At 53.2% G+C, this 22,678-nt stretch overlaps 1 protein-coding gene across 9 annotated transcripts in view; it reads right to left on the bottom strand.

The window, feature by feature from the left end:
- The window catches only part of LOC112646051 (NADPH--cytochrome P450 reductase), a 69,009-nt gene that overhangs the window by 10,132 nt on the left and 36,199 nt on the right, over positions 1-22,678 (bottom strand). For 7 of the 9 annotated variants that reach the window (XM_035718292.2, XM_035718284.2, XM_035718287.2 and 4 more), the window contains 2 exons: positions 18,248-18,438; positions 101-149 (listed from right to left, as the gene is read on the bottom strand). In XM_035718292.2, the coding sequence (XP_035574185.2) occupies positions 101-149; positions 18,248-18,426 (228 nt within the window). In that variant the 5' untranslated portion in view covers positions 18,427-18,438. Of the gene's footprint in view, positions 1-100; positions 150-6,581; positions 6,820-18,247; positions 18,439-21,999; positions 22,146-22,678 lie in introns of those variants that run through there. The other 2 variants (XM_035718291.2, XM_035718293.2) reach the window with 2 other exon arrangements.

The raw sequence follows: 22,678 nt of genomic DNA, 5'->3' as shown, positions 1-22,678 counted from the left end.
CTCTTCCCTCCTGTCCAGTGAAGGTGCCCTCCGCCCCGGTCCACCAGGGCCATGACCCCCTCCCCACCCCATAAAGGGCACAGACACAGCGAAAACTCACCGTCTTCTTCATCTTTTCCACAAAGCTGCTGTCTTTGGCAGAAGAAGTCCTGAAAGACAAAAATACCCGATGGGCATGGGACACACATGGCCAGCTCTGGCTGAGCTGCTCCACGGCGGGCAGGCCAGGAGAGCCTCTGGCCCAGTGGCAGGACCCCGAGCTCCCTGCCGGCCCGGCTCCCCATGTCCTCTGCAGGGAGTCCAAAGCCACCTGAGACCCTGCCACTATCAGACCAGGAACCTCCGGCCCCAGATCGATGAGAACGAAGAAGGATCAAGGACTTCAGTCCCGCCCCTCCCCATCCTGCCTAGGGTCCCAATGGCCCTGCCTCATCCCCAATCCCCACAGGCTCCCACGGCCACAGACTGGGGCATGCAAGTCCCTTCAGAAGCTGTCCCCAGCCTCACCTGGCGCTCCCCTCTCCACGCCATACAGGGATGTGAGATTTGTATACCACTCCCTCTGTGATGGCCCTCAGCACCGTGCCCCCCGTGGCCTCCGGCCCGACTGCTCCCACTCCACTTCCTCACCTGAAAGACTCCTGTGCCACCCCCAAGGGCCCCCTCCCATCCCCATAGATGGGACCTGTTCTCTGTGGCCATGGCACCTTCTAGAGCCCTGGACCTCATCCTCTTCAGCAGCACCACTGCCTGCCCACTCTCCACCTCCTAGCTGCTGGCCTCCTGCCCCCCTTCCATTTCTCATCCTTTCCTTTATCTTCTTCCCTGCCCCAGGCCTGCGGGGCCATCTAAAGTCCAGTGAGGGACACCTGGGTGGCACAGTTGGTTGAGCATCTGACTCTTGGTTTTGACTTGGGTTGTGATCTTGGGGTTGTGGGACCAAGCCCTGTTCGGCCTCCATGCTCCATGTGGTGCCTCCTTGAGATTCTCTCCCCTTCTCCCACTGCCCCTCCCACGCGCGCGCGCTCTCTCTCTCTCTCTCACTCAAATAAACAAACCTTTAAAAAAAAATAATAGGGACGTGAGGAGTGGCTCAGTGGTTGAGCGTCTGCCTTTGGCTCAGGGTGTGATCCTGGAGTCCCAGGATCAAGTCCCATATCGGGGTCCCCGCAGGGAGCCTGCTTCTCCCTCTGCCTGTGTCTCTGCCTCTGTCTCTCATGAATAAATAAATAAAATGTTTTTTAAAAATTTAAGAAGTAAATTAAAAAATAATTTAAAAAAGCCCAGTGAGCCTAGCTAGGGACCCTCAGGCCTAAGAAAGCAAGGAGCACAAAATGTACCTCTGAATGACAAATCTTTGGGATGTGTGATATACAGCCTGTCTGAATGAAGTGACAAGTCTGAACGCTAAAATGTGGTTCAAAACGACACTACTAAGGAAATGAAAGGTGGGCCGTGGCAAGGGAGATGCTGCAACATAGGCACATGTGACAAAGGACTTGGGTTGAGAACATAAGAAAGCCCTACCAATCAACTGGAAAAGATGGACAATCCAAGACGAAAATTGTCAAAAGACCTGAACAAGCAAGCGCTTTCTTAAAGAGTAATGCTATTGTCGGGAACATCATTCGTTGTTAGTTACCAGAAAACCAGAAAATAAAACCACAGCAAGATGTACCGCGCACTTACTAGAAGGGGTCCGACCAGGAAAGGCTAACCCCTCACCTATAGCCGAAGCTGCTGGAGTGGACATGGCACAGATGTTCTGGAATGCTGCTTGGCGGTGTCTTCTTTAAACCTATAACTCAGCGCTTCACTCCTCGGTGGACACCGGACAGAGCTCACTGGTGCCTGTGCACCAAGATACACTCACGGAACATTCCGGCAGCGTTAGACATGTGGGTGCCAAACAGGACCCAGAGGAGAACAGACGGACTGTGGCTTATTTGTACAACAGGATGTTCTCCTGTGCAGTATGCATGATCACAACATGCCCGGGGATGAATGAGTCCAAGGTGTGATGCTGACAGCGAGGAGGCAGATGGAAGAGAGTGTAAGTGTCCGTCTGTCCGACATCATTATACAAAGTCCCCATCAAGAGAAACTAATCCCCAGGGACCAGAGTCAGGACCTGGCGAGGGACAGCAGGGGCTCCCTGAGTGCCGGCAACAGTCTGCACTCTGATCTGGGTAGTAACGACTCCTCATTCACGTGGTAAGATCATCTCTCTGTGGGCACCTTTCTGTAGATACTACATTTTAATAAAGTTTTTCCTTACACTACTTGCTTCCAGAATTCACTTTTTCCCCACAACCAAGGCCCTCAGGCCGGCAGAGGTGCAACGAGGCGGAGGGCAGAGCAGGGGCTCCGGAGCGGGCAGCTCGCGCTGCCACACCCAGCCTGCCGAGTCACAGCCCAGTGAACTCGACCTGCGCTTCACTGCTCCTCAGCTAGAAAACGGGACTAGCAAATACCACTTTGAAGGCTTCTGCAAATGTCACATGAAGTAAAGGACAGAGAGGGTGGAGTGCTGTGTCCCACACGCGCAGGATCTCAGGGGGCCTGGACGCCCACCTTACAGGAAGGCTGCCAGAGGCCTAACAGCAGTCCTTGTGGCCAGTAACGGGTCAGGCCAGGGCCCCGTCCCCTTCTGACTCCCAGGTCTTTGCCCTTTCCACTACATCCTGCAGCCTCCTGTGCATGGGAAGTGTAATAAAGTCGGCGTGGAGTGCCAGCACACACACGCAGGGACAGCTGCACAAAAGTGGTACCTGTTGGGGCTAGACAGCTGCAGTCTGTGGAAAGATCTATGATGACTCTGCAAAGCTGTTTAGACACAGGATTTCGCAAACATAAAGGTATCAGAAGTTCCTATTACGCTGCCCTAGGTTTTTCACTAAATTGGGTACAGGCCCGGGGTCATTTTCAGGGCCCCTCAGAGTTTAAGAGCATTTACCTGTGGGTCAGCTGAGGGACCGGATGCCAAGACCTTCCAACCCAGACATGGCCCAGCTGCCCAGGAACCCAAAACAGGCCCTGACTCCCCATCACCCCACCCAGCACCCCCCGGGCAGACCCACCCCTAATGGCAGCAGAGCCAGGGCGAGAGCAAGTCTGGAGGCCCTCAGGGCCACCCTCCGTCTTTCCCTGGTGCCCAGGAACCCAAACAGACCCTCCTTGACTCTCCATCACCCCACCCAGCACCCCCCGGGCAGACCCACCCCTAATGGCAGCAGGGCAAGGGCGAGAGCAAGCCTGGAGGCCCTCAGGCCTACCCTCTGTCTTTCCCCGCTCTGATCTGCATTCCAAAAGGGTCTGGTGTCTGGACATCTCAGACCGCATGTCCAGCTCCTGCCCCTGCCCTGCCACGAGAAGCCACATCTTTCTGGCCCTTCCAGTTTATGTTCTGCCTGGAGCAGGATGCTTGCTACATGTGCGCTCACACACATGCTCTCCCGGCATCCTTGTGTGATGAAGACCGTGCAGTGTGCAGTGACTCCCACTGCTGCATGCCTTCTGAATTCTGAGCCATGAGAACACATGACCCACATTTAAACATAAACTCAAGTGTAAATGGATGCTTCGGTATCAGCCAGCAAGCCAAACGTTAGTGATGAAGCACTGTGAGAGAAGCACAAGTGCAAAACTGCATGCAATTTCCATATGTACAGTGCCACGGCTGTACAGGCACCTCTGATTTGGACGTTTTTTAAAAAGATTTTTGAGAGAGGAGTAAGCAAGTGAGCACACAAGTGGGGGTGGTGGGGAAGGCAGAGGGAGAAGCAGACTCCCAGCTGTGTGGCTCGATCCCAGGACTCTGGGATCATGATCTGAGTCAAAGGCAGACACTTAACCAACTGAGCCACCCAGGGACCCCTGATTTGTACATTTTAAAAAACGGTCAGAATGGCAAAGTTTCCGAGGTGTGAATTTCCCCTCAACCAAAAATCAGAAACAAACAAAATGCATTTAGTTGACAATGAAAAAGCGCTGGGGCTTAAGTTTCGCTGATATGGAATGCCTTCCTACTTTCTCAACCATGGCCAGTGAGTTCACGGCACATGGACACACCACTGTAGGAGTTGGTCACTGTGTGGACTGACTCCCCACTGAGTCTCCCCAGTGCTGATCACCACACGGCCTCCCTCACATGCAGTGGCCTCTGGGGTAGGATGCAAGACCCACAGGATCAAAACAAGAGTCTCTGTCCTTAATGAAAGGGGATGCATGCCATTAATTATTCCTAGAAACAGGGTCTACAGAGAGGTACCCCAGGACCTTGACAGGGGACATCGCAGGGTTAGAATATGAGGCAGGTGGTTCCAGTGATGTTCCCAATTTTGTTTTTTCATATTATAAATACATTTTACAGTTATAAAGAGGGGGGCCAACTCCAACGTCTAAGAATTAAGGAGAGGCTAGACAGGGGATACCGCACAGGGAAGCGCCGATCACATCTACAGGTGGGGAAGGATGTTCCCAATACGCTAAAGGGAAGCAGCAGGTTACAGAATAATGCAGGTGGCACGACCCCACTTTGATTCAGAGGCACGGAATGGAAGGGCACACATCGGCAGGCTAACTGCTCTCTGCCAGGGCTGAGCGACTGTCTTTTTTGTTTCCTTCTGTGGATGATTTATATTCCCACCTCCCCAACCCCTTTTTCCTGCAGCAAGCACGGAACATTTCTGCACCAAGAAAATAAAAACCACATCCCAGGTTTAGAAACATGCATGGGCACACACAGATCTGCAGGGCTCTGTCTGGGGAGGACAATCAGAGTAGCGAAGCCCGGGGTAGAGGCTAGATGAGAGAAGCTACTCTGAGGAGCACAGAGGCCTCGGATGTGGAGTGTGTCTGGCACCTTTCAAATGCCCTGGGCCACGCTGACTTCCCGCTCATCGCTGCGCTGGGCACTGCTGCCTGCAATGTCCTTCCTCTGTCCCACGAGCTCCTACGTATCCCTTAAGACACAACGTACAGCTTCCTCTTCAGAGCACCTTTCCCTGCTGTCCACAGGGGAAGGCTGTGCTCACATCTTAACGCAGCACAGGCCTCCATCCAGGCCTTGACTCCACGTTCCCGACTCATCATTCCATCTGAGGCTTAGTGGGGGCGGCGTGGGCAGCTGCCTGGGCCTCTACACCCGGCACCATGCCCAGCACTGAGCACGGCCTCTGGGGACGAGGGTCGTCCTGAGAAGGCTGTTGGAGGGTTCCTCACCCACCCGATATCACAGTTTGCCATTAGCAGAAAAGCCAACTCCTGTCTCTTCTTTAGGACTGAGGTTCTAGAAGCTGTATCTGAGGAAGGGGGATTTGAGACTCCCTCCAAGAAGGCACGGGGGATGCCCCCACTACCCCGTGAGAGCCAGCGCCAGCCTCTGCCTTCCAAGGGCCTCCCACCAGGCAGAGGACGATCATGGAGGATGGGAGCGGGCCACCCCCTGAAGCGGGGGAGGCAGCTTGAATCCTGGATCTGCCACCAAACGGGCCTGTGACAGACAAGCGGCAGCCTCGAAAGGCCTCGGAACCGTCTTACTGAAAGCGCTGTGCCTTGGCTTCTGTGGCCTCCCCTCCCCGTACAGCATCTGGGGTACAGTCAACTCTCAGGGATAAAGAGGCTGTTCCTGAGAAGAAAGCCCTTTGGATCACTCTGACGTCACCGACACTCAGCGGCACCAGGTGGCACATGCGAAGACCAGACGGTCCGCCCGCAGGGCGTCTGAAGACACTAGAATGGCTTCCGGGAAGGACTGAGCTCTATTCTCAGAGACAGAAAACCACTCCCAGAGCAAAGCCACAGAAACTGGGCAGCCGATGGGCTCTTGGATGAGGCCCCTGGGGCGGGGGGTGGGGGGGGCGGAGCTCAGCTCTGGCTTCCCGGGGTGCGTGGCAGGCTGGTGGCTCAGGAAGTGGGGGCAGGGTCTGGCTGGGAACGTTCCAGGGCGGGCTAGATGGGCTGGCCCTCGGGTGCCGCCACGGCCCCTCCAACAGCTTCAGCCCCTGGGGAAGCAGGGACACTCCCACCCTCTCCCCGGGCTCCCGGGGTGGCTTCCAGAGATGCAGGGCAGACCGCGCTGCACCGGGGAAAGGGAAAGCCGAGGACGCTAAGGAGGACCCTGTGCCTCCAGTCCCCGCCCCGACATGACCCTCGGCAGTTTCCTGACTTCCTACCAGTTACACGCGGCCTCGAGCAGCAGCAGAACCTGCCCCGGGCTGCAGAGCCCTGCTGCCAGAGTTCACCTGTTCCAGGTGGGTGCACACGTGGGTGCCTCAACCGGCTCGACCCAACCCCGCCTGACAGCCTCACACAGGGCTGTGCACCTGGGACCCACTCTTTTCCAGGGGGAAGAATCGGTGACTGGGGCCTTTCTGGTTTCCAGTCCAAATTCCTTTCCTTCGGGAGCTGGGAAATGCAGCCTGCAAACCGGGACGGAAGGGATGGCTGGCCCCATGTCCCGCTGAGCCCCCGGGGAACCGCCCCAGCTCTGCTGATCAGCTCCACAGGGCACCCTCTTCAAGCCTCCAGGGCAGCCCTGCCCAGGAAGGAGCCGCAGGGACACCACATCTGGAACTGACCTTCTGAGGGTGGGCTCATCCCGCGGAGAGGAGTACGTGCACCCCATGGCTTCTCTCCCGACCCCAGGACTTAAAGGCAGGTTCCAGCTGCCTCCCAGAAACGGGCAGGGAGCCAGCGGTCAGAAACTCGGGCTCTGTCCATCCCTCCGCAGTGCTGGCCGGGCCGGCAGTCCAGCCGTGAACTCTGGGAAGGCCCCAGACACCCCAGCCCTGGTGGAGCCTCTGCCGAGTCCCCGCCTGCATCTGTCCCCACAGGAACAGGGAGGACTTGCGACTCCAGCCTGAGACCTCCCGTGATCCCCTGCGTTTGGGCACACACCCCTCCTCCTTCTGTATGGACCGAGGGAAGGAGAAAACCTTTCCAACCCCAACTCGGGTCTCCTTGGTAACTGTTTATACCAGAGCCCTTGCTCCCTACTTCCTCCCCCCTTCCCAATTAATTAAAAAAAAAAAAAAAAAAAGGAAGTCATGAGGTTGAATAAAGCTCTTCGAGACACTAGAAGGCAGTTGCGCAGGTTGCTATGGCAGGGCCGTCTCTCCACAAAGGAAGCCACATTGATCCTACTGCCAGGGCGCCTCAGGATCATATTAAATTAGCTCTGGTTCCCGTCTTCCTCCTCACAAAAGAACTGTGGGCCACAGAGCCCGAGACACGGGGCGGCCACCTGGGAGCAGCGTGTGTGCAGAGAAGCCACACAGTACCCTCCCGCTGCACAGGGGGCAGGTGCCCTACACAAGGGCCCCCACATTTGCTGTGACGCTTCCTCCCAAGAAGCAGCCTTCAGAGGCACCCAAATACAGAAAGCCAGCGGAGGAGGCAGCAGCTGGCCCAGGCTGGGGGCCCAGAGACCACGCGGGTCCAATGAGGGCTCTCCACTCCTAAATTGGGAGCAGAAGGCCCTCTGGTGCGGGCCTCAGAAGTCAACTGCAGGCTGCCATGTGGGGAGGATGGAAAGGAGGGCACACGAAAGCCCTGAGTCACTTGGTAAGGGATGAATCAAGACGTCCCAGTGAGATTCATTTCATTTCCAGTCCTGGCCAACATGCAGAGGAGTTTGCAGAACTCCCAACTCAAGTGTGATTCTCTATGGCATGAATTTCTCCTGAGACTTTGCCCTGCCCTTGGCGACACAGGGGACAGCTGCTGTGGAATAGCTGCCTCCCAAAGCCTGGTGTGGTAGCAGATTCTGTGCTCCCCAGGGAGCCGCCACATGCCGGGCAGAGGTGGGGTGGGGGTGGGGGGGGTCAGGCTGGCTGGGATGGGGTCACCAGGCGAGCCCAGATTTCTCCACTGCAGGCAGAACAGTCCCAGGACCCTGTAGCTGACAGTGAACGGTTTGCAAGAGCTGCCTTTGCTGAAAACAAAGTGATTCGCTGGAGCTTAAGCTTAAATCTGAACCAGTAGCTCTCCCGCCCAAAAGAGCAGGAACGGACCAGCAGGGGAGCACCCAGCAGGGAGGGCGCCTCCTGCTGTGGCTGGTCTCTGGCAGGCGGGAAGTTCAAGCACTATGGGAGGCCTTGGGTCAAAGCCAAAACACAGAATGGGAACTCTGACTTGCTGAGTGCCTACTGTTTGCCAGCTAGTATTCAAGGAGGTCTATATTGTATTTCATTTAATCCTCCCTCCCGTGCCAAGTGGGCAAGGACTTCTATCCTTATTTCACGGCCAAGGACAGCGAGGCTCTGGGTGGGGGCAGGGGAGGGGAGCAGGAAGCCAACTCCAGGCCAGGAAAGCCCAGAGCCCTGGCATTTCCCGACTGCCTCCACGGGCCCTGTGGAGCCAAGCACGGCTTATGGGAGTCCCTGGACACACTCAGAGAGCACTTCCTGGCCCCTCCCAGGGATCTTCAGGAATCCCCAGCCCTCATCATTTGGGGTGCTCTCAGGCTCCAAGGGGCTGCTGTTTCCCTCAGGGAGATCCCCCCTCCCCCATACAGCCTTCAACATGTGTTCACCAACACGCAGGTCAGGCCTTTATACCTGCTGTGTGTGGTCCGGGTGGCCTGCCTCCCCAGCACATGGGGCAGCACGCTGGCTTTGCCCTTCTGCCCTGCAGACGCCCGGGCAGTGACTCTGGCAGGCTGGGTATAGGCAGGGCCAGTGCTCTTGTGCAGGAAAGCGAGAGACACAGGGCCATGGCCCTGCTCAGGGTTATTTGCCAGGGACAGTGACAGAGTCCTCCTCTGCTCTGATGCCTTGGCTCTTGTCACTTCAGCCTTGCCATTTGCAAATGGGGACAAGAACCCTGTTTTAGAAAAGCCCTGGCAAAAAAAAAAAAAAAGAAAAGCCCTGGCACAGAACCCTTTCTCTGCACCGCTGACACTTTCTGCTTCTCATGCCCCGCTCTCCCTCCCAGGCACCTGGGCCCTGGCCAATGCCCACTGGTCAATGCCAGTGCCACTAGGTGACCTTCCTCCAAGCCACCCTGACTGCTCTTTAATGGCCCACTGCTCTCAGGACGCTGTCCCAGTTTACCCGGCTCCCAGGAGGGCCCAAGGCCCTGGAAGATTCACCCCCAGCCTCTTCTCTCCTGTCTCAGCTCCCCTGTGACTTCTGAGGCCCTTCACCACCCCGACTCCCTCAATGACCCCTGACTCCTCCATGACCCCCAATTCCCTTGGCGACCCTCAACTCCCTTCATGACAACTGACTCCCCTGGTGACCTCCACCTGGGCTCTACCAGACTCACTTTTCCCAGAGCAGCCCCACTGGTCCTCGCCCTGAGATTCTGCACGCGCTTCTGCTCCATGTGTCCTGCTCTGTGTGCTGCCGGCCCTCATCTATGCCCGGCCCTCATCTATGCCCATCTGTCAATGCCAGCTTTCCATTGAGACTCCCGAATCAGTCCAGGGGTACCGCAGTCCTGACATACCTACCAATGGGAGGGGGTGGCCCTCTTCTGCATTTCCACCACCTCTGGACACACTCATCTCTCCCAATGGCAAATGAGCCCACGAGGACACACAGCGGATCCCTGCGCCCTGGTGCCTGGCACAGAAATGGAGCTACCAGCAGCGAGCCCTGGGTGCGGCCTAGCGAGGTCAAGATGTCCACTGACACCCAGATCGGCAGACAGGCCACCTTCAGAGTAGTATGTGGTAGGCAGAATGGCAAAATCACTCCAATCTCATCAGGGGACGGGGAGGAAGGAGAGGCCATGAAGTCCCTCGTGGTCAGGTGGTGGTGGAAAACCCAGCCCTGGGGCACCTGGGTGGCTCAGTGGTTGAGTATCTGCCTTCAGCTTAGGGCGTGATCCTGGGGTTCTGGGATGGAGTCCCACGCTGGGCTCCCTGCATGGAGCCTGCTTCTCCCTCTGCCTGTGTCTCTGCCTCTCTCTCTGTGTCTCTCATGAATAAACAAATAAAATCTTAAAAAAAAAAAAAAAAAAAAGCCCAGCCCTGCGCTTGCGGGTGTGGTGTGCATACCCCAACCCCCTTTCCCACCACTTCCCCTGACAGTGGGAGGCTTTGGGCACCGTCCACCCTCCCCATTCACAGAAGCCTCTCCTCCACTCCTGCCTCTTTGTACAACTCGTGTGTGCTTCTATTTTCACATTTGGCAGAGCCCAGGACCTCCCTATAGAAGAAGTGACCCTGAATTGGAGGTGGAAGGACCCTGGTTCACTTTTCATCTGCCGGCACTCGAAAGTTCCAGACAGATGGAAATGAGGCTGGCAGCCTGGACTCCGCGCCTTCCTGGCCCTTCGGTTGAGTGCAAGCCCCCAGATAAAGGTCACACAGGAAAATGGGCTCCTTTGTGGCTTTTCAGCAGCAAGCCCCAGTGGGATGCAATCAGCAAAATCCAGACTGTGGGAAACTGTGAAACAAACGATCTGGTTTCTGGAACAAAAAATGGTGCTGAGAGTTACCAGGGATGGAGGGGAAGCCCATCCAGAGAGAAACTTCCTGTGGTGTTAAGGGGAAGAGGGAGAAGCCAGGCACAAAAGGCTGTAGCTACATAATTCCATTCACAGGACATTTGGGAAAAGGCAAAAGTACAGGGAAAGAAATAAGATCATGGTCAATCAAGGTGGGGCGTTAACTACGAAGGGATGGGGGCGGAATTTGGGGAACGGAGGAACGTGCTGTCTTAACTGTAATAGTGGTTAGACAACCACATGCCTCCAGCAGAACTCATCAGACTGTACTTTTTTTTTTTTTTTTTTTTTATAAATAGGCTCCATGCCCAGTGTGGAGCCCAATGAGGTTTTGAACTCAACCCTGAGACCAAGACCTGAACTGGGATCAAGAGTTGCACACTCAACTGAGCCACGCGGGTGCCCCAAACTATAAACTTGAAAAAGGTGTGTTTGGCTGCATGTAAATTATACATCATACCTCACCCCCCAAGAGAGAGACAAGATGTAGTCTTGCTTAGATCCTAAATTTTAAAAAGTGTTTAAAAAAATGTACCAACTAATCAGGAACCATAAACAAATACTACTGAGTATCTGAGGATCCTGAAGCTTGTGGCTGGCTCTCAGGGCTGTGAGGACAGCACCTGAGCTGTGTTCAAAAGGGAGGGCCTTTGAATTTTAGAAGACTGAACTGTTTACACAGGTCATTAATTTTGTATGAAAGATTTCCAAATTTGCTCCAAAATCAGGATTCCTTTATTCAGATTTCACACGGGTTGCATGACTACTTATAAAACATGATGGCTTTAAGATAAGCCAGGAGTGGGACACCTGAGGGGCTCAGACAGTGAAGTGTCTGCCTTCTGCTCAGGTCATGATCCCAGGGTCCTGGGGTTGAGCCCCGCATCAGGCTGCCTGCTCAGTGGGGAGTCTGCTTCTCCCTCTTTCCCTCTGTCCCTGCTCATTGCTCATTCCCACTCTCAAGTAAATTAATAAAATCATTAAAAAAAAAAAAAAAGCCAGGAACAGAAGGGAGGGGAGAAAACAAGACTACACAGGATAGAAGGCTGTTGATGCTGAGTGATCTGTGCTGGTGCTCAAGTTCACTCTTCTACGCTCTATGCTTTAGGGTTTGTTTGAAATGTTCCACAACAAAAAGCTTTGTTTTTCTTTAAAGTACTCTCGGGCACCAGATGTGAAGCCGAGGTATGTGTGTCTGTGGGGGGGTTCGACATTGTCCCTCACCTCCAACAGAGCAGAAGAGACCAGCAGCCTGGGCTGGGACAGTGCGCAGGCCCACCTAGAAGGGTGGCCCTATTGAGCTGCACCACTGCTGGCGGGCATCACTGGGGACCCAGAGCGTCTGATTTTTTTTCAAGATTAGCTATAAATCTGGGCTTTATGTGCCAACCTTTTCAATGTTCTCATTTAAATGTTCCAATTTACTCTTTATTAATTTTTTTAGGGGAGGGGTGAGGGGGAGAGGGAGAGAGAAAATCTTAGGCAGGCTCTATGCCCAACATGGGGCTTGATCTCATGACCCTGAGATGAAATCAAGAGTCAGACACTTAACTGAGCCATCTGGGTGCCCCTAAATGTTCTAATTTAAAACAATATTCTAATTTAAAAATCTAAAACACCTGTGTAAGCTAAGGCCAGCCTGTGGGCCAGTCTGCCCCAGAGGCAGCCGCAGAAACAGGTTTAGCACTAATTCAACAGCCATTCTCTGAATGTCCCACTCAAGCGTCCCAGACAGGGATGAGTGCCCTCTCTGCACTATGGGAGGCAGAAATACAAATGTCCATCTGACAAGATGGGGGCTCTCTGCAGACTGCTATGTTCCATGTGTGAGCAAAGTGGGCACACCAGGAACCCCTGAAGCTTCAGACTCCTATGGGAACCAACATACCCTGGGTGGCCTTCGACCAGGAGCCACCCTGGCATGGAACTCTCTGTCCAAGGGCACAAGCTGGGGGAAGGCTGAGGACTACGTGGAAGTGGTTTGGAAAGAGCCACTTTTGGAGTTATTACCAGCATCATTAAGAGAACGTGCTGCTCTCTTTAACAAGCCTTTAATTGCTATTATAAACAGTTCAAAAGGCCTCCCCAGGGCATACAACTGTGTTCGTATACCAGAAGACTCCATATTGTAAGGTGCCAATTAATTCAGATATGATCCAATCCCAACTAAAGCCCCAGTAAGGTTGGCTTTATCCCCCCCTTTGGTTTTGGTGGACATTGACAAGCTGGTTCTACAAGTTACATGGAAATGTCAAGGGCATTGGGAAGACAAGGGCCTTTTTCAATACCTGTGCCAGGTCCAATGGATGGATGCCTGCAGATGACAAAATAAGCCTTGAAGTGCCACATGCAACTGGCCAATGTCAAATCAGTGTTAGCTGGATGGTCTAAGTTCAAAAGCTATACCAAGGAGGCTTTTTTTTTTTGTAAGATTTACTTATTTATTTGAGAGAGAGAAAGAGAGGGCACAAGCAGGGGGAGGGGAGGAGGGAGAGGGAGAAGTGGACCCCCCCACTGAGCATGGAGCCCCATGCAAGGCTTGATCTCACAATCTCAAGATCATGACCTGAGCTGAAACCAAGAGTTGGATGCTTAACCAACTGAGCCACCCAGGCGCCCCTCAAGGAAGCTTTTAGAAGAAAACATAAAAAGAACATCTTGATGACTCTGGGATAAGAATTCTTACCCTGGGAGAGTCAGAGGGCAGGTCAGTTCTGGAAAGTCTGCTTTGTTTTTGTCCATCACCTTCCTGCTGAAGTATATGTGGCACATAAATGTAAGTTTCTTAAGGTCAACCAGAAGGTCGAGTAATCGGACTTAGTCTAAGTCAAGCACTTCTGATCATCAAAAGACATGAGTAAGAGTAAGGAGGCAAGTTACAGAAGCAAGATGATATTTACAGAACATTTATCTAACAAAGGCCTCCTATCTAGAATATAAAGTATCCTGACAAATCAATGGGGCCGATAACCCAGTGGGAGAAATGGGCAAAGTCTTGAACAAACAGACCTTCACAAAAAAATATCTAAATGGCCAACAGAACATATGACAAGGTTATGGGTCTTCAGAGAAACACAAATTAAGATAGGATGGTGGCACATGCCTATTCACACGGCTATGATAAAAGAATTGAGAAAAGTATGAGGCTGGGACATGCTGGTGGGGGGCCAGGCGCTGGGACAAACCGGAAAACCATTTAGCAGGATCCACTAGAGCTGAATCCAAATCTGCCAATCGCAGGTTATAATGCATGTGGTACAGAAGCGTGTGTGGGAACCCAAAACGCCTACTAGAATGTTCTCCTGACTGGAAATCGTCGGAATGTCCATCATTATCAGAATGAAGAAATCATGATTATTCCCATAATGGAATACCAAATGAGACCAAAGAGCACCCTATAAACCTCAGGGTGCATGCTCAGTGACACAGACAACAGGGGCCTCATATTGTGCGTACTTTTACGTTTATGTGCCACATACACTTCAGCAGGAAGGTGATGGACAAAAACAACGCAGACTTTCCAGAACTGACCTGCCCTCTGACTCTCCCTGGTCTCTTGCTACCCATCTCTCCCAGCTGGCCACAGGGACCAGACAAAGGAATGGCAAGTGGCCTAACCCTGCTAACCACAGCTCACTCTCAGCCTTAACACAAAAAACAAAAGCCTAAAAAAGTCACGATCTTCCTTCTAGCAGCCCAGCCTTTCTCTTCCCTAGTCACCCCAACCCCCACTGCTTACAAAGGGTCCAAATCTCTTAACTTTGGGTTCTGCTCAGCTCCCCAGCCCTGCCTAGCTACTCCTAGAGGCATCATCTGTCTCCCCAACTCCCAAACTGGCTCTGAGCGGCTGCCCTATGCACAGACTCCCCCTGGCTCTTCACACCCAGGTCCCTGTGTCCCATCAACTGGGCCTTTGCAGGGCGCCCAGGTAGCTCAGTGGTTGAGCGTCTGCTTTTGGCTCAGGTCATGATCCTAGGTTCCTGGAATTGAGTCCTACACTGGGCTCCCAGCAGGGAGCCTGCTTCTCCCTCTGCCTATGTCTCTGCCTCTCTCTGTGTCTCTCATGAATAAATAAATAAAATCTTTAAAAAAAAACAAAAAACTGTACCTTTGCTATGCAAGGCCCTGGGACTCCCTTCTCTCGGGTCTGCCTCCTGGAGCGCCCCCTCTACCCACCTCCCAACAGCTCTCACCCATCCCCCACACAGCTCACCTGGAACCCCTGATCAGGATGTGATCCTTCCACTGTTCTAAAGAACACACTTCCATCAGGCTCCGACTGCCTAGTCCACATCTGCGGCTCCACACCATGCTAACCATGCAGCCCGGGGCCACGCACAGTCCCCACACTAAGCCCTGTGATTCCCCATGGAGCTGGTGGTCGCAGAGGCTCTGTGCTGCGGCAAGGACCACTGGTGCTGGCTGGGGACCGAAGTGGTCAGGGACAGAGGTGCGGGGTTTACAGCAGGAGGGCGAGGCTTGTGGCCCCGGGATCCCAGCTGAGAGACCTCTCTGAGTCCATTTTCTCAGGCGTGAATAGAGCATCGGCACTATCACAAGAGGCCAAGGGCATTGTGACGAAGGGGGAAGTGTGGCTTGCAGAGTCTGCAGGTCTGGCTTGATGATTGGCTCCGCTATCTGTAAGTTAGGTGATCTCGGTCCTAGGTTACTGACTCATCTGCAAAGTGGGGTGATAAAAAGCCTTCCTTGAAGGGCTCTGGTTAGACTGGGCAGGATATTAATAGTAAGGAGAAAAATAATAATACGTGTCTCATTCGGGGGATGGCCATTTGCACATGGACCTGGGCGGAGCACTCACTGATGATTACGGCATTTCAGTTTTACAGCCGCAGGAGATAAGGCTCCATTAAGAGCCAAAGGCACGGTTTCGAGAAGATTAAGTCATGGGAAATGTCACATGACCACTAGGGGGTAGAGGCAGGACTCAAACCTTTGTCACTTGACTCTGGGGCCTAGACTCACTGCACTGGGAAGGGGTCCCTGCAGAGGGCACAGGCAACCTGGCCCCTGCAGGCTTCCACATGGTCTAGTACAGGACAAGAGGCCCTGGGCAGCGTGTAGACCCCTCATGGAGAAGCTGGAACTTCACCATTAAAAAGAAGGAAACCCAATCTCCTGCCTTGGCAAAGAGACAGAACCTATGAGCCACTAGCACTCCCAGTCTACTGGTTTTATTTCAGGCACATCTTGCAAGGCCGGAGAGGTGACGGGGAGGACAGTGGCTCCACCTGCTCCCACTGCACACCTATGTCCTCACTCGGGGCACAAGTGCAGAAGACACCTCTGCTTCACAGGCGAGAAAACACAGGCCACCGGACAGGGTCCCTTACCTCGAGTACCACATTTTTTCCCCCAAATACTTTCTACCCCAGGAAGGGACCTAGACCAGCCACAGCACAGGAGTCTGGATTCCTGCCCATCGGCTGGTCCTGCCATCCCCACTCCAAGCCCCAGGGCATGACGGCACCTTCCAGGGCCGCTCCACACGGCCTCCCTCAGCACACCTTCCCGGTCCCTCCTTCTTAGTTTTCTGAAGCCCGTGTCTCTGGCCTGCCTCGTGTGTGAGACAAAGGCCCCAATTAGACAACACACACAAGAGCATTTTCTAAAGCCTTTCTATGAAGTCCCTCCCAACATCCTGACTGCGCATGTTCTTTCATGTAAAACCACCCTGATCTTCTTGCAGGGCCCAGTGCAGGGCCTGACACAAAATATGCTCTGACACACTCTGCAGCCACCGGCATCAAGAATGTGCTAGGTGACTTCACTGTCACCTCGCCTAATGCTCACATGAGCCCTCGAGGATGTAGTCACTGCTTCCACTTTGCAGAGGGGAGACTGAGGCAGGATGAAGGGAAGGTCTTGCCCAGGACCCACCAGCACCAGTCTGTGAGCTCAATGAACAAGAGACTTCCTCTGTTTCATTCGTGGCACCCCAGGACAGAGGGGGACCTTGGGAGAGATTTGCTGAGCTTTCTAAAATGGAAAACTGTTGTGCTGTCCGTGGCATGAGGACCATGTTCTCTGAATATCAGCTGTGATGTCTGAAGGCTGTAACTTTTCCAGGAAAGGAAATAGTCACCACAACTGGAACAGAGAATTAGAAGCCGATATGACCCTGAGTCCCCAGCCTGCCCAGCCTGGGGAATTCGGCCTCAGTGTGGCCCTGGGGCCTGTACCTGAGACCTGCTCTGGGCTAGACTCTTTTTGCTTAAACCTTCTTCCAAGGAAGATTTATAGAAGGTTTAAAAAAAAAAATCAGTAAAGTTAAAAGAACACAATGTTATTAATAAGGTCAAGCAGGACACTGTCTATGACATTGTGACTTATAATAAATAAGCTTTTGGTCTTTACCGTTTCTGGCACAGAGCTCCTAAAACCCTTGGCATTTCCTAAGTGATAAGAGCAACAGAGGTGTCTCCCATTCTTCATAACCAGACTCTTTCAGCCACACTGGAATTTATGTTAATAAAGCAATTTCTAGAAAGCCCCTGTGAACAAGGCTGGTTGGCAGGCAAACCAACCATGTGATCAGAGGGTCTGAACTTTCAGGCCTGCCGCTGACCTCTGGGGAGGGGAGGGGGCCACAGGGTGAATGAACCCTCAATGGCAGATGATTTCATCAATCACAACTGCACTGATGTAATGACTCCTCCATAAAAACCCAAGAGTACAGGGTTTGGAGAGCTTCAGATTTTAGGTTGCTGAATACTTCCTTGCAGGCGCTCGGAGGATGGTGCTCCCCGCCTGCCACCCCTTCATAGGGGGAGGGCATAAAGCTCCAGAGCCTCCCTCATACTCTGTCCCCTGCACCTCTTCCATCTAGCTGTTCCTGACTTATATCCTTTCTAATAAACCCATAACCTAGTAAGTAAACTGCTTCCCTGAGCTCTTCGAGCCACTCTAGCAAATGACTCACACCTGAGGAGGGGGTTCTGGGAACTTCTGACTTAGAGCTGGTTGGTGGGAAGCACAGGTAATGAGGGCACTCGCAGCAGGTGTCTGAGACGGGGAGCTTGTGGCACTGAGCCCTGATCCATGGGATCTGACGCAAACTCCAGGCAGACAGTGCCACACCCAGCGGTGTCCTGAGGGTGAGCAAGAACTCCCCACGCATCCAGTCACAGAAATGTTCAATGTGGGGCTCAAGGAGAGGAGAAAACCAGTTCTCCTCCTCTGCTGTTGCCCCCCGAGCTCTACTTGAGATTGCTCTCTTCGTTTGATGAGGGACACTGGCAAGCGGTAGGGGATAAAGACTCATTAGCAGCAAAGCGCCACCCTGTCCCCACCAGTAAGGCCACAGGACTAGAAGGCAGTTATCTGCATCTCCCTCCTTATATGGCCTTGTGCAAACAGCACCTCTCCGCCCCATCGGTTCTCAAGATAAGATCCTGAAGTGAAATATTAATTGGGTGCCACTGTAGCTCTGATGATCTTTAATGTCCCCAAGCCTCAGATAATCTACCCATGGAACAGTGCCCTCTACTCTGAATAGGCCTTGTGAGGTTCCATCGAGAAACATGAACAAGAAACAGGCCTGAAAGAACCCTGTAAGTCCCCACACGATGTGCAAACACAAGGGATCAAGGGAGATCTGAAGCATAGGGCACCAAGGAGGCACCATTCACGATTCAACCCAGAATGCTGCAAGTAAGCCCGTATCTCTCGCCTGGCTCCCTCATGACCCAGGCCCAAGGACAGGGCGCTGCCAGGATTGATGGACGGGCCCCAGGAGGCTGAGAGAGGGATGCTGAGCTGGATCACTTACATTGGCTGAATTGTGGTGAACTCTGGGATTTCGTCTTTTTTCTTTCTGAAGAGGAACCAGTAGGTCAGGAGGCCCACAATGAGTGAAAACAGAATCATGTCTGTCATGCTGAAAAGAGACACTTCTTCAACCACAGTTTCAGACACGGTGGCACTGGCATCCATACTGGAGTCCTCCATGTTGACAGGAAACTGCAGGGGAGAGAAAGATCAGGTATCAGCTGGGAGAAGTAGGGTCAGCCTGAGGCCTGTGGGGGAGTAGCCTGAAGCCTGCAAGGGGACACCCTGAATCCCAAAAGCTTCAGCCAGGGTTTCTATGCCCCAAGGAGTAGCAGCAACGGGCAAAGCACTGTGGACAGAAGCTGCTGGACCCACACACGGCTGGCCCCTCCATGACATGGCTACAGCCTTGGACCGAAATCAAAGTAGCAAATGGCACCATGATGTCCACAGGTATCCTACAGCTGGAGCTGGTACTGGGTCCCCTGCATACACAGAGAATGGAAGCTACAGACTCCCTGGACCACTGAGCACCCTCCAGCCCCACAAGGGCTTAGAAGGGTTGGTTCCCCATCACAGTGGGGGTCGCTTGGAGACAAATCCTTCCCCCTGGGCTGCCCCACACCCTGCACATTCCAAAGACCTTTAGGACTGGCCCCTGGATGACTCTTGGGAAATCACTCCTGAGCCTTGTGATGTGCCACCTGATGAGTGTCTCTGTACCCCTGGGACCTTGGGCCACGAAAATAGCTCCTGCTAACTATGTCATTCAGAATGACCGCCTAGGGCTCTGAATCACATCGTTTGGGCTTGACCTCTGGGGTGCTGGAGACCTAGTAGATAAGGTTAGAAATGCAATGCTCCATGCCTCCAAGGCTGACTCCAGATACAAACCCTGCACACCAAGGCACCAGGGAGCTCCCCTGGTTGCTAATCCTCCATACATGTGGCCATGCACAGTTGCTGGGAGCACTGAACCCCTAGAACTCCAGTGGGCAAGGACAACTGGAAGCATGTGCCTGGTTTCTCCCAGTCTCAGCCCTGTGGAGCCTTTCCCTTTGTTGGTTTCACGCTACATCCTTCTGTCATAATAAACTGTAATGGGGGTAAAAGAGCTTTTCTGAGTTCTGTGAGTCCTGGTGAATCACTGACCCTGAGAGTGGTCCTGGGGACGCCAACCTCGTTCACTCCCTCGAAAGATGCCCAGCGGGTGCTGCTGCCCCTGAAACCTGGCAGGGAAGCAGATCTGAGTCCATGAAGGTCAGTGTGGAGCACCTAAAGCCCCGGCAGCACACTTCTGCCTTTAATGAGGCCAGCTCAGCTCTGCAACCGCATTGCTCCATTTTGCAATCACCGCTGTTACCAAGAGGGCTGCTTGCACCACAACCATGGCTCCCAGCCTCAGTGGGGAAGCCTTCCTCACATCTCAGAAGCTCAGGCATGGGAGATTGCCTCACATCTGACTTCCATCCACTGTCCCTGCTGCTGGGAAACACCAGGGCCTCCCACACCCCCTCCAGCTGTACTCGCATCTGAGGGCCCGGGCACCAGCTCTGCCCTCCCTGGGCCTGCGGGGCATGGGCCCACTCCGAGCGGACCCTCGAACATGGCCCTCTGCCTTCTCATTCATCCGAGGTGCTTTTCGAACAGCCGAGTTCCTGCAATAATCTCAACGCATCCTCTTTGCTCTCTGATGCTACAGGACAAATTTAACTCTAGCACCCACACAGAGCACTGTTTATATTTAAGGATGAACTCATGCACGCTGAATATTTATTCAATGTTCGTTCAGCCCGTCTTCCTATTCAGCCCTGCCAGTGTTGTCTGGCACGCCCACAAGCCTTCTGTGTGTTTAGCTCTCACAGAACCATGGAGGGAGAGGACCCATCCCACAGAGTCATGCCACGTAGACTTTCTGAGTCCAGACAACACAGGAAAGGCCCCGCCAGCATCCCTCACGTAGCAGCAGGCAGCCAATGTCACTTTCGTGTCCCACCACACTTCTCCCTCTGGGTCAGGTCACCCAGCCCCTTTACTGAGGGGAGACTTGTAGCCATGAAGCAAAATGACCAGTGACTATTTCCTGACACATATGTGAGCTGCCTGCACCACCTGAGAAAGCTGGTCCCACAGGCAGTTCCTGCAGGGATGGTGTGCTGGAGGGCAGGGGATCCACAGTCCCACCCATGCTACATTTGGTTCTAGCCGCCCAGGCCACTACCACAGACTCCTCAGGGGCCTGCTCCACACAGTAGCCAGAGGGAGCCTTTTTAAAAGTATGCCAGATCATGTCCCTAAGCAAAGCCTCAGATGGTTCCATGTCCTACTTAGCACAAAATCTAAAGGCCTTAGCTGGTCTACAGGCTCCATAGGGTCTGGCCCCTCACCCTTCCTCACGCCTCACCAATCACACTAGCCTCCCTGCTACCCCTCAGGCCTCCAGGTCTGCTCCTGCCACAGGGCCTTTGCAAATGTTGATGCTATGGCCTGGACTCTGTTCCTCTAGTTATCTGTAGGGTTCTCTCTCCCTCTTCATTCAGGTCTCTGCTGGGATGTCACCATCTCAGAGAGGCTCTTCCTCAGTATAGTTTCTGGTTATTCTCCCTCCTTGAGCCCACTCACAGCACGGATCACTACCTGGCATTATGTTACCCGTTCTTCCCATTGGCCATCTCCCTGACTGCACGGTCAGCCCACAAGCACAGAGACTTCACATTGTTCATAGCCTGCCAGATGATGGGCGCCTAATATCAACTTGAATAAATGAACATGGGACGAGGCGCCCAGGTGGCTCAGTGGTTGCGTGTCTGCCTTTGGCTCAGGGCGTGATCCTATAGTCCCGGGATCGAGTTCCACATTGGGCTCCCTGCGTGGAGCCTACTTCTCCCTCTGTGTCTCTGCTTCTGTCTCTCAGGAATAAATAAAATCTTTAAAAAACAAAAGATGAACACGTGACTCTGGAGTGGGTGGGTTGGCAACACCTGTCACACAGATTACTGAGTGGCTTTACAGCCTGCAAAGCACCACTACTGCAGTTTGCTGAGGCTTTGTTCACTCTCCTTCACTCTGGCTCTAATACTCGCATTTACTGCATCCTTCAGCATCCAGGCCACTCTCCTCAAGCTCAGAGTAAGGACCCCATGCACTCTCGCACCTCATGGAAACGACTAGGTGCTGTCTGCTGGGATGCCGACTCCCTGCAGCATGCCAGGGTGGGGCTCTGGCCTTATGGCCCCACCAGAACGCAGGACAACGTCAGTACTCAGGGGTCCCCAAAGCACTGAGAATGTCCCCAGCAGCACTGACCGCAAGGCATAAAACTTCAGACAAGAGCTGCAGAGGAGCAGTAGAAGGACCTGGTGATCATTTTATCTGAGGCCTCCTTCTACTGTGGGGAACTGAAGGCTCCCAGGAGGTGTGCAGCTCACCCGAGTAAAAACTAGAAAGGGGCCCCAGCTTCCCAGGGGAGGCCTGTGCTCAGTACCCATCTAAGCAGGATGACTCATCAGACACGGGTCTCTCCCCTGCTCTGCTGTGGGCTCCTGAACAAACAATAGTATTGTAGGTACCTCTGTGTCTGGCACATGGTGGAAAGGGAGGACTGGCAAGGAAGTTAAGGAAAATCCTTACCCCCATGCTTCACATACTAGGACAGGACCAGTGTACCTGGGGCTGAAGCCTTAAACAGGCTGTTAAACCATGATTTCCATACAGAGCCACTGTTTTCACATTGAAACTCACACAGACACCCACCCATCTCCTCTACTTGAGCCTCTGCATCCCTGCTCCAGTGCCTTTACATGTGCACGAGCTGCTTTTCCTTTAGTCGCTTCTGGCTTCAGACCTGGGGGTCTGACGACCTCAACTTGATCGTCACTCCCATGGGTCATACTTTCCTGGCATGGAGCTTGACACACAATCTAATGCTTGATAACTATCCACAGAATGGCTGGGGAGCCAATGAATATATTATGACCCACGGAATGTAGAATTTGCATGCACTGGTAACACAAAACGAGCAGATTGAAGAGAAATCTGGGGCTGGTAGTGTGCCCATGTGGTAATCCACTAGGACAGACACTGCCAAACTTCCTTGGTTCACAGAGCCCCTGGTATCTTGGTAAAATTTCCATGGTATCCCCAGGCCCAAAAAAGAATATCTAACAGCTCTATTTATGAAGTAGTTAGGTCCAAACCACCACTGAAATCCCAGCTTGGCAAAGATACAAATCATCCAAAGAAAGGCAGCAAGATCTTGTTAAAAATCATGAAGCAATACAAGCTGGTATGCTTCATGTGGAGTTCGACAGATGGGACTTCCACTGCATTGGTAAATTAGGAACCTCTGCCCGGTCTGGTATAAAATCACTCTCCTCTGCTATGGAAATATTCTGATGAGAACATTTTGGACATCCTGCCTGACAAGTGTCCT

Source organism: Canis lupus, chromosome 6 (assembly GCF_003254725.2).
Source record: "Canis lupus dingo isolate Sandy chromosome 6, ASM325472v2, whole genome shotgun sequence".
NCBI classification, from domain to species: Eukaryota; Metazoa; Chordata; class Mammalia; order Carnivora; family Canidae; genus Canis; species Canis lupus.
The sequence above is the reverse complement of the archived record's forward strand: the minus strand, read 5'-3'. Positions and strand labels throughout refer to the sequence as shown.